Source organism: Penaeus japonicus, unplaced genomic scaffold (assembly GCF_977035675.1).
Source record: "Penaeus japonicus unplaced genomic scaffold, GWHDUDI00000001_assembly GWHDUDI00000043, whole genome shotgun sequence".
In the NCBI taxonomy this organism is placed as follows: Eukaryota; Metazoa; Arthropoda; class Malacostraca; order Decapoda; family Penaeidae; genus Penaeus; species Penaeus japonicus.
Genome location: NW_028234445.1, coordinates 1851655 through 1861654, shown reverse-complemented (window position 1 = coordinate 1861654; position 10000 = coordinate 1851655). Strand labels below are relative to the sequence as shown.

At 39.9% G+C, this 10000-nt stretch overlaps 3 protein-coding genes and 1 long non-coding RNA gene across 4 annotated transcripts in view; 2 read left to right on the top strand and 2 right to left on the bottom strand.

The window, feature by feature from the left end:
- The window catches only part of LOC122246354 (uncharacterized), a 1434769-nt gene that overhangs the window by 373286 nt on the left and 1051483 nt on the right, over positions 1-10000 (bottom strand). The window lies entirely within an intron of this gene.
- LOC122263496 (uncharacterized) overlaps positions 1-10000 on the top strand; it is a 1386165-nt gene that overhangs the window by 596345 nt on the left and 779820 nt on the right. The gene's annotated exons all lie outside the window — the stretch shown is intronic.
- The window catches only part of LOC147466573 (uncharacterized), a 277312-nt gene that overhangs the window by 205358 nt on the left and 61954 nt on the right, over positions 1-10000 (bottom strand). The gene's annotated exons all lie outside the window — the stretch shown is intronic.
- LOC147466575 (uncharacterized) lies at positions 831-4441 on the top strand. The gene is made up of 3 exons (XM_086535274.1): positions 831-1277; positions 1703-2785; positions 3337-4441. Exons 1-3 carry the CDS (start codon positions 831-833, stop codon positions 4111-4113), a joined length of 2307 nt encoding a protein of 768 aa, XP_086391400.1. The 3' UTR covers positions 4114-4441.

Genomic DNA, 10000 nt, shown 5'->3' with positions numbered 1-10000 from the left:
ATTATTTTTATCGTTATTTTTTACAATTACAATTTCTTCTATTATTATTATTATTATTACTAATATAGATATCTTAATTCTCGCCATCTTTATTCCTATCATGTCTTTATTATCAATCATTAATGGAATTATTCTGAACACATCAACAAATACAATTTTCCTTCTCTTGAAACAAGCAGTTCCTGAACAAGTGGAAAGGCATGGCGGTTGCCCTTCCTCGTCCCCCAAGACCTGGGGGAAGCCTGGAGTTCCCTTGCTCTCCCTCCGCCTCTCCCAGTTCAGTCGAGCCACGGCTTCGGTGAGCGAAGAGTCTCCTGCGTTGACGCCGAAGGAAAGGCAGCACTCGGGTGGTGGAAGGTCAGCTGTGTGGAGAGCGAAGGAAACCTCTTCTAATCACATCGTTGACCGTGTTGAAATCAGGTATGGAACTTACCTGTGTATGAATATGTGTCTGAATGAATATGAATATGTGTCTGAATGAGTATGAATATGTGTCTGAATGAATATGAATATGTGTCTGAATGAATATGAATATGTGTCTGAATGAATATGAATATGTGTCTGAATGAGTATGAATATGTGTCTGAATGAGTATGAATATGTGTCTGAATGAGTATGAATATGTATGAATATGTATGAATATGCATAAATATGCATGAATATGTATTCATTTTTTTCGTGGCATTAATATCATCTGTGGTTTTTGTTATTACCAACATTTTTAGCACAAATATTTAGCATTAAAGATAAAATGTTCCTAAGAACTTCATGGAGTAATATTATCAATCATATTACTTTTGTTGTTGTATATTATCTTCAGAAGTCCGACGATGAGCTTCCTGTCGGACTGGCTGCCTTTGGCCCCACTCAGGGACGGGGAAATCTCCGGCGCAGGGGTCGCAATCAAGGAAGAGGCCAGCGAAGGTGTCACCGAAGAGACGTGTGTGGAAATTAAGGAAGAAAGCCTTGATTACGCAGATGAAGCGAGGGATGAAGTGAGCAAGGCAGCAATAGAGCATGGATTTCCCTTCTATAAAAATCTCAAACAGGAAGATTTTGAAAGAGACTCAAGTAATGTGATTGAAGACTCCAATGACGCATTGCCATCAGCTCCATTCGTGGCTGAGGATTTTGGGCCCAAGGGGTCATCAGGTGAGGATCAGGCGGCGCACAGCGAAGGCAATGAAGAGCTTCTACATAGAAAAAGCGATGAGGAAAGGAAAGGTATTGTTTGTGAAGTTTGTAAGAGCAAACTCACGATTCACATGAGAGTACATACAAAGGAGAAGCTGTATAGCTGTGAGGTTGTGAAAAGGCTTTCTCCCATAAACATACTCTAGTAACTCACATTAGAATACATACAAAGGAAAAGCCATATAGCTGTGAAGTTTGTGAAAAGGCTTTTTCATTGAAACGAAATCTGGTAACGCACATGAGAATACATACAAAGGAGAAGCCGTATAGCTGTGAAGTTTGTGAAAAGGCTTTCTCCCATAAACATAGTCTAGTAAATCACATTAGAATACATACAAAGGAGAAGCCATATAGCTGTGAAGTTTGCGAAAAGGCCTTTTCATTGAAACAAAATCTAGTAACGCACATGAGAATACATACAAAGGAGAAGCTGTATAGCTGTGAAGTTTGTGAAAAGGCTTTTTCATTGAAACGAATACATACAAAGGAGAAGCCATATAGCTGTGAAGTTTGCGAAAAGGCTTTTTCATTGAAACGAAATCTGGTAACGCACATGAGAATACATACAAAGGAGAAGCCGTATAGCTGTAAAGTTTGTGAAAAGGCTTTCTCCCATAAACATACTCTAGTAACTCACATTAGTATACATACAAAGGAAAAGCCATATAGCTGTGAAGTTTGTGAAAAGGCTTTTTCATTGAAACGAAATCTGGTAACGCACATGAGAATACATACAAAGGAGAAGCCGTATAGCTGTGAAGTTTGTGAAAAGGCTTTCTTCCATAAACATAGTCTAGTAAATCACATTAGAATACATACAAAGGAGAAGCCATATAGCTGTGAAGTTTGCGAAAAGGCTTTTTCATTGAAACGAAATCTAGTAACGCACATGAGAATACATACAAAGGAGAAGCCGTATAGCTGTGAAGTTTGTGAAAAGGCTTTCTCCCATAAACATAGTCTAGTAACTCACATTAGAATACATACAAAGGAGAAGCCATATAGCTGTGAAGTTTGCGAAAAGGCTTTTTCATTGAAACGAAATCTAGTAACGCACATGAGAATACATACAAAGGAGAAGCTGTATAGCTGTGAAGTTTGTGAAAAGGCTTTTTCATTGAAACGAATACATACAAAGGAGAAGCCATATAGCTGTGAAGTTTCTGAAAAGGCTTTTTCATTGAAACAAAATCTGGTAACGCACATGAGAATACATACAAAGGAGAAGCCGTATAGCTGTGAAGTTTGTGAAAAGGCTTTCTCCCATAAACATACTCTAGTAACTCACATTAGAATACATACAAAGGAAAAGCCATATAGCTGTGAAGTTTGTGAAAAGGCTTTTTCATTGAAACGAAATCTGGTAACGCACATGAGAATACATACAAAGGAGAAGCCGTATAGCTGTGAAGTTTGTGAAAAGGCTTTCTCCCATAAACATAGTCTAGTAACTCACATTAGAATACATACAAAGGAGAAGCCATATAGCTGTGAAGTTTGCGAAAAGGCTTTTTCATTGAAACGAAATCTAGTAACGCACATGAGAATACATACAAAGGAGAAGCCGTATAGCTGTGAAGTTTGTGAAAAGGCTTTTCCATAAACATTGTCTAGTAACTCACATAGAACATACAAAGAGAAGCCATATAGCTGTGAAGTTTGCGAAAAGGCTTTTTCATTGAAACGAAATCTAGTAACGCACATGAGAATACATACAAAGGAGAAGCCGTATAGCTGTGAAGTTTGTGAAAAGGCTTTTTCACTGAAACAAAATCTAGTAAACAATACATACAAAGGAGAAGCCATATAGCTGTGAAGTTTGCGAAAGGCTTCTCATTGAAACGAAATCTAGTAACGCACATGAGAATACATACAAAGGAGAAGCCGTATAGCTGTGAAGTTTGTGAAAAGGCTTTCTCCCATAAACATAGTCTAGTAACTCACATTAGAATACATACAAAGGAGAAGCCATATAGCTGTGAAGTTTGTGAAAAGTCTTTTTCATTGAAACGAATACATACAAAGGAGAAGCCATATAGCTGTGAAGTTTGCGAAAAGGCTTTTTCATAAACATAGTCTAGTAAATCACGCATGAGAATACATACAAAGGAGAAGCCATATAGCTGTGAAGTTTGTGAAAAGGCTTTTTCATTGAAACGAAATCTAGTAACGCACATGAGAATACATACAAAGGAGAAGCCGTATAGCTGTGAAGTTTGTGAAAAGGCTTTCTCCCATAAACATAGTCTAGTAACTCACATTAGAATACATACAAAGGAGAAGCCATATAGCTGTGAAGTTTGCGAAAAGGCTTTTTCATTGAAACGAAATCTAGTAACGCACATGAGAATACATACAAAGGAGAAGCCGTATAGCTGTGAAGTTTGTGAAAAGGCTTTTTCCCATAAACATAGTCTAGTAACTCACATTAGAATACATACAAAGGAGAAGCCATATAGCTGTGAAGTTTGCGAAAAGGCTTTTTCATGGAAACGAAATCTAGTAACGCACATGAGAATACATACAAAGGAGAAGCCGTATAGCTGTGAAGTTTGTGAAAAGGCTTTCTCCCATAAACATAGTCTAGTAACTCACATTAGAATACATACAAAGGAGAAGCCATATAGCTGTGAAGTTTGCGAAAAGGCTTTTTCATTGAAACGAAATCTGGTAACGCACATGAGAATACATACAAAGGAGAAGCCGTATAGCTGTGAAGTTTGCAAAAAGACTTTTTCACGGAAACAAGATCTAGTTAGTCACATGAGAGTACATACAAAGGAGAAGCCATATAGCTGTGAAGTTTGCGATAAGGCTTTTTCATGGAAACAAAATCTAATTACTCATACGAGAGTACATGCAAGACAAACCTTTTACAAGCCATATAGATACCAATGGATTCACTCAGAAAAGAAGTAACTTTTGGCTTAAGCAGCGCATTCATTGCCATTGTTAATAAATAGTTATCCAAATAGGTTATGTTTTTCCCTTGGTGATAATGCTTAAAACTTGATATCAGAATGTTGCCTCTACTAGAGATTTGTGAAGAACCTCTTGACCAGAGAATGCATAAAGCTGTAGGGCAAATTGGTAGGGAGCTGGTGAGAGACATGAGGCAAGCAACCTTTTTTACATTGCACCTTTAAGAAAAAATATAAAATCTAAGCTTAACAATTCTTTAAAACCTCATATGCAACTTATTATAGAACACCATAATACATGAACTTGAACATGAATTGATGATTTGTATAATAGAAAAATTCTGATACCAGACACGAGACTTCTCTTCCCTTCACTTATAGCTAAACATACAATCACTAAATATGCCCTACCACATAACATGTGTTTGCTATTCAGTAATTAAATTCCTCAAACATCTCGACTAATTTATTTATTTTAGTTATTCATTTATTTATTTTAGTTATTCATTTATTTATTTTAGTTATTCGTTTATTTATTTTAGTTATTTATTCATTTATTTTATTTATTTGTTTTATTTATTTATTTATGTTATTGTTGATGTCAGATCCATAGGACTCGTCCCTGAGGGGGGCCAAAGGCAGCCAGTCCGACAGGAAGTTCATCGTCGCCTCAAGGATGTCGGTTCGTAAGGATGTCGGTTCGTAACTGAAAGTCTATCATGTTTTTCTAGTTTATTGTTAAGCACTGGATATATGTCGGTACGGCAGGTTGTCGTGGTTGTTTCGCGTGGCGGCGTCGCGGCGTGAGGTCAGGAGTCCACTGGTTATTTTTGGTGACCTCCCCATCTTTTAACCTCGAGCATCGTGTTTACCCACTCGACCTGCCGTTTGACCTGCGCTCTTATTGGCTGGCGGTGCTCTCCAATTGACCAATGTGGTGATGTGTCGGGGTGTGATCGCCGTCTGACAATGAAAGCAACAAACAAAATGATATTTCTCTAAAAAAGCAGAAGTAGCTACCTCCTCAACGAACAGGATGAGAAGATTCATGAAGAAGAACAAGAACTCCTGTTCAGAAATTCCTGGAGAAATTGTTTCCGAATTACTGAAGAAGAAGAAGAAAAGTTTGACAGTGATTTCGAGGAGACCATCATAGAGGAAATAGGAAGGCACATCCACCTCCTATATCCAGAAGCTGCTTCTGACTTCACTAGACTGGATCCCACAGATCCACTAATGACCAAGATCAACCCCACAGATGTCAAAAGAACTATTCAGAGTTTCAAGAATAGAACTGCTCCAGGCAAAAGCAGGATCAACAAAACAATCCTGCAGAATCTTCCAAACAAGATGTTGCTGAGACTGGCAAACATATATAATGCCTCTATCACTGCTGGCTACTTCCCTGACCACTTCAAGGAAGCAAGAGTCAGGATGATTCCAAAAGCTGGGAAAAATCCAAGAAAAGTGGAGAATTACAGACCAATATCTCTGCTGGAAGTTCCAGGCAAAGTCTTTGAAAAGATATTGAACATAAGATTGCGAAATCACCTGGAGATTAACGATCTGCAAAATCCCAGGCAACATGGCTTCAGACCAGGCAGAGGAACATCAACAGCCATTGCAATCATATATGAAGAAATCGCCAATGCCATGAGCGAAAGGAACCAAGTTAATGTGGTTCTGAGAGATGTGGCCAAAGCCTTCGACAAAGTTTGGCACACAGGCCTGAAACTTAAGATCATCAGGCTGAACTTCCCGACGTCCTTGACGAAGCTATTGTGTGACTTTGTTGAAAGTCGAAGCGCAAGAATAGTCGTCGGCAACACAGTCGGCGAAGCAATTCCCCTCATGAGTGGAGTTCCACAGGGAAGCTGCCTCTCACCGACACTGTTCACAATCTATACAGCAGACCTGCCTGAACCATCACATGGCAGCAATCACTATATGTATGCCGACGACATCACTCAGATAATCAAGTACGAAGGGAGATCGATCGAGATGATGGCACTCAGAACTGCCAGAGCCATAGAGACCATCAATCGATACGAAAGACAGTGGAAGATCTCAACCAACATGAGAAAATTCCAAGTCATTCCTGTGGCCAAGTTCAAGACAGCAGATCTGATAGTGGACGAGGAAGCAGTGGACTACTGTGACAAAGGAAAGATACTAGGGCTAACAATTAGCAGAAGAGGAATTGTCCCTCACATAAATGATAGAGCAACCAAAGCTAAACATCAGCTAAACAAGATCAGAAGGTTCCAGACACTGAGTACTGAAACCAAGCTCTACATTTATAAAGCCCTAGTGCGGCCCATCATGGAATACCCGCCAGTGCCTACTCACACCATTTCCAGAAGGCAGATGATGAAGCTACAGACTATTCAGAACCAGGCAGGCAAATGGATTCTGAATATTCACTTTCCTGAAGTAGTCACTGCACGAGAGATCCATGAAAGACTAAGGATCGAGGCGATCAACAAGAGACTCCACCATCAAGCAAGAAGAAGATGGACAAGAATCCAAGATGAGGATGAGGAGCTCTACAATCGCCTCAACGTTCGTCCAGAAGGCACACATGCCTGGTGGCCCAAAAGCCTCAGCAGAATCAATGGCATTGAAGAAGTTGAGGCCATATTCACGGCATCAGGTACAGGAGACCGATGATCAAGTAAGGAGGCAACCATGAAGAGGAGAACCTAAAAGAAGAAAGAAGAAGTAAATCTCAAGAGGACCTGCACGTTTAAGCTCAAGAATGAAGTTTTTTTTAAACACCTTTTAATCCAGACTACAAGCTAACCCACAGGGCTCCACTTCAACGTCAAGCACGGCACATCATGCATAGCAGTGAGAGGTGACGTGCGAGGTCGGCGAAGTGCAGCGTGGGCAGAGCTGAAGAATTTTAAAACCAAAAAAAAAAAAAAAAAAAAAAAAAAAAAATCCTTAAAAAATAGCCTTCTAGGTGTTCTGGTTTCTGGCTGCCTCCCGAGGGATTGACCCGGGGCTTTGTTCAGCTACTAAGGGCGCACATGCAAGCTATTCTCTGACTTCTTTCTCCTGGTCTTACAACTTATCTTTTCTCCTTTCTCCACCTTTCTCAGCTTTCCTTCTATCACTTTATCTCCTCGCAAATTTCATTTCCACTATCCCTCCAGCTCCCTTCATCACTTCCTCTTCACTTTACACACTTCCATTATTCACTTCAACTTCCTTCTCCTCAAGACCAACTCCAATAAAAAGCTAATACTCTCTTCACTCTACTTAACTTTCTAACTCTCACTTTATCTCCTCCCAAGTTTCTTTTCACTATCTCTCCAGCTCCTTTCACCACTTCCTCTTCCGCTTTATCACGCTTCAAAAAAAAAAAAATAATAATAAAATAAAAAAAATAAACATCTTTTTTGTTTTTTACTAACTCAATTTAACTAACTAATAATAAATAATAAAGAATCCTTATCCCTCATCCCAACCCAAGTTCCAGACCCCTTCCTCCCAACCCTCTTCAACTTACTCACCCCCACAGATAAGAAGAAGAATCAATCAATCAACAATCAACAAGACTTTTCCCCTTCCGACCCGGCAGGCCTCCCGGAAGGTTTTGAGTGGACATGACACTTCAATAACTTAAAAAGTCAGACAGGGAGTTTCGTCCTCCCACTACTTTAACTACGACTTTCCTTCATTTTCCTGACTGTTTTTCTTCACCTCAACTCTTCGTCTAACTTAACTGTCCCCTTCCACTTCGGTGGGAGTTCTAGTTTCCTTTTCCAGACCTATATGAGGTTGCACAACAAACGAACTTAAACACAAACTTACCTGAAAACTCAAGGAGATGCTAGCTGGGATGACCTCCTCCCGAAACTCATCCCCCGAAGAAGACCTGGAAATAAAGGAAATAAAAAGCTATCAATACACGGAATATGTGAACACAGGCACATATGTGTGCAAATGTGGTTAAAAAAAAAAAAAAAAAAAAAGGTGAAGGTGAAACCTCAGTTATAATTAAAAATGTCAATACATATAAAAAAAAATATATGTAATCGTGGGTATATGTTCAAGATACATATGCGCACATATGTATATGTGTACATATTTAGGTATGACGGCACAAATATGTCAATATCTGCGTAAGTGCTGAGGCACACATAAGAGAGAGAGAGAAAAAAAAAAAAAAAAAAAAGGGAAAGGAAAGGTAAAAGGTGAAGGTAAAACATGGGCATCTTAAATGCTACTCTACTTGTGGAAAAAAGAAAAAGAAAAAAAAAGGTGAAGGTTAAACATGGGCATTTGAAATTTTATTCTATTTATATACATAGAAAAACTATGTACAAAAAAGATCAATACTATTTATAAATTACCTGCGCCAGACCGTTACACCCTAGTGGTCCCCCACCTCCACCACGGCGGGTCTTGCCAACCGACAAAAACACGATGAATAGGTCCTAAAAGCAAAATTAACTAAGACGAACAATTGATGACCAGCAAGGGGTTACGCCCCCCACCTGTTATTATCTTCTCCTAGTATTTCTTTTTAGGTAGCTAGCTGCCATCTTAGTTCTTCGTCCGCTTCTTCTTCTTTCGAGAATCTACATTCTCCACTTTCCTTATTGTATTGTACTGTATTGTTGTACAGACCTATATTGATATTCTCATTGGCGGTCAAATTGGATTGGTAACGGTTGGGGGGAGTCTCAACCATGAAACGTAACTCAACACCACTTAGTCTCATTCAGGTCTAGCAAATGCTGCCCCAGATAGAGTCTAGAGGGCAAATTTCAGAAGAAACTTGCACCCCGATTCACTCAGACTCAAGACTCACTCAACTCAGATCAGGAAGGATTACTGATCAGTCACTCAAGACATCAGTCACCACTCGACCTCACCTGAGATAACAGCACCTGCTCCAGCTTACCTGCTCCAGCTGAAGCTATCTAGAAGCCTCCAAGGAAGAAGAAGAAGAATCTACAAGAACTCTTTGAAGGAAGAGTTATAATCTACATTGCTACACTTATAGCAAGAAGAAGAAGAATTACCTGGATTACCTGACCTAATCCCAAGTGGGCACCACTTATGCCAAGGAGTTGACATCTTGAAGGAGTTGGCATACTAAAAAGAGATCCCTTCAGAGTAAGGGTTTTGACACTCGGCTCTCTCGAGCCAAGCACCTCGGTGCTACAAGAGATCCTTGTAGGCACACACCTGTCCCCCCCTGTCCTTTACCACCACTTTCGGCGTTAGGATAACACCGTTTGTTTCCGAAGGCGAACCCTGCGGTTTACCCGGCGAAGGCCGAGGTCTCAAAGGGGTCCCTTAGTTGGGATACTGGAGGAAACATTATGTATGGGAGATTTCAATGCTAGACACACACAATTTGGTGATCACCAGAGTAACAGCAATGGGGAGGAATTTAAACATTTCGTCAATAGAAGATCGATGACTGTATATGACACAGATAAACAGACTCATTTGGCAGGTGGCAGGTTAGATTATGTAATTGGCAAAGATCTTGTACATGGTAATGTTTGTACTTCACTGGTTCGAGAGTTACAAGCACAAGCACAAGCACACACACTCAAACTCACGCTTGTGAACACACACTGACATTTACATACACATAGTCATCAACCACACACACTCACAGGCACATGCACACACACATCCGCGTACACTCACACACACGCATATACACGCACAACCACACTTGTGAACACACACACATTTACACACTCACACCAGGACAGTTAAATACACACTCAAACACAAAGCACTCTTCAAACACACAAATCACACACACAGACACACATATATACAAACGGAAAAAACACATACGCACACAGACACACACTCACAGACACGCACACGCACACACGCAAACATTCACA

Excerpts from the sequence above, each read along its gene's own strand:
- LOC147466575 (XM_086535274.1), top strand. The coding sequence starts at position 831 with ATGAGCTTCCTGTCGGACTGGCTGCCTTTGGCCCCACTCAGGGACGGG. Across the intron at positions 1,278-1,702 it reads CGATTCACATGAGAGTACAT|GTTTGCGAAAAGGCTTTTTC; the intron begins ACAAAGGAGAAG and ends TATAGCTGTGAA. Across the intron at positions 2,786-3,336 it reads GCTGTGAAGTTTGTGAAAAG|GCTTTTTCATTGAAACGAAA; the intron begins GCTTTTCCATAA and ends GTTTGTGAAAAG.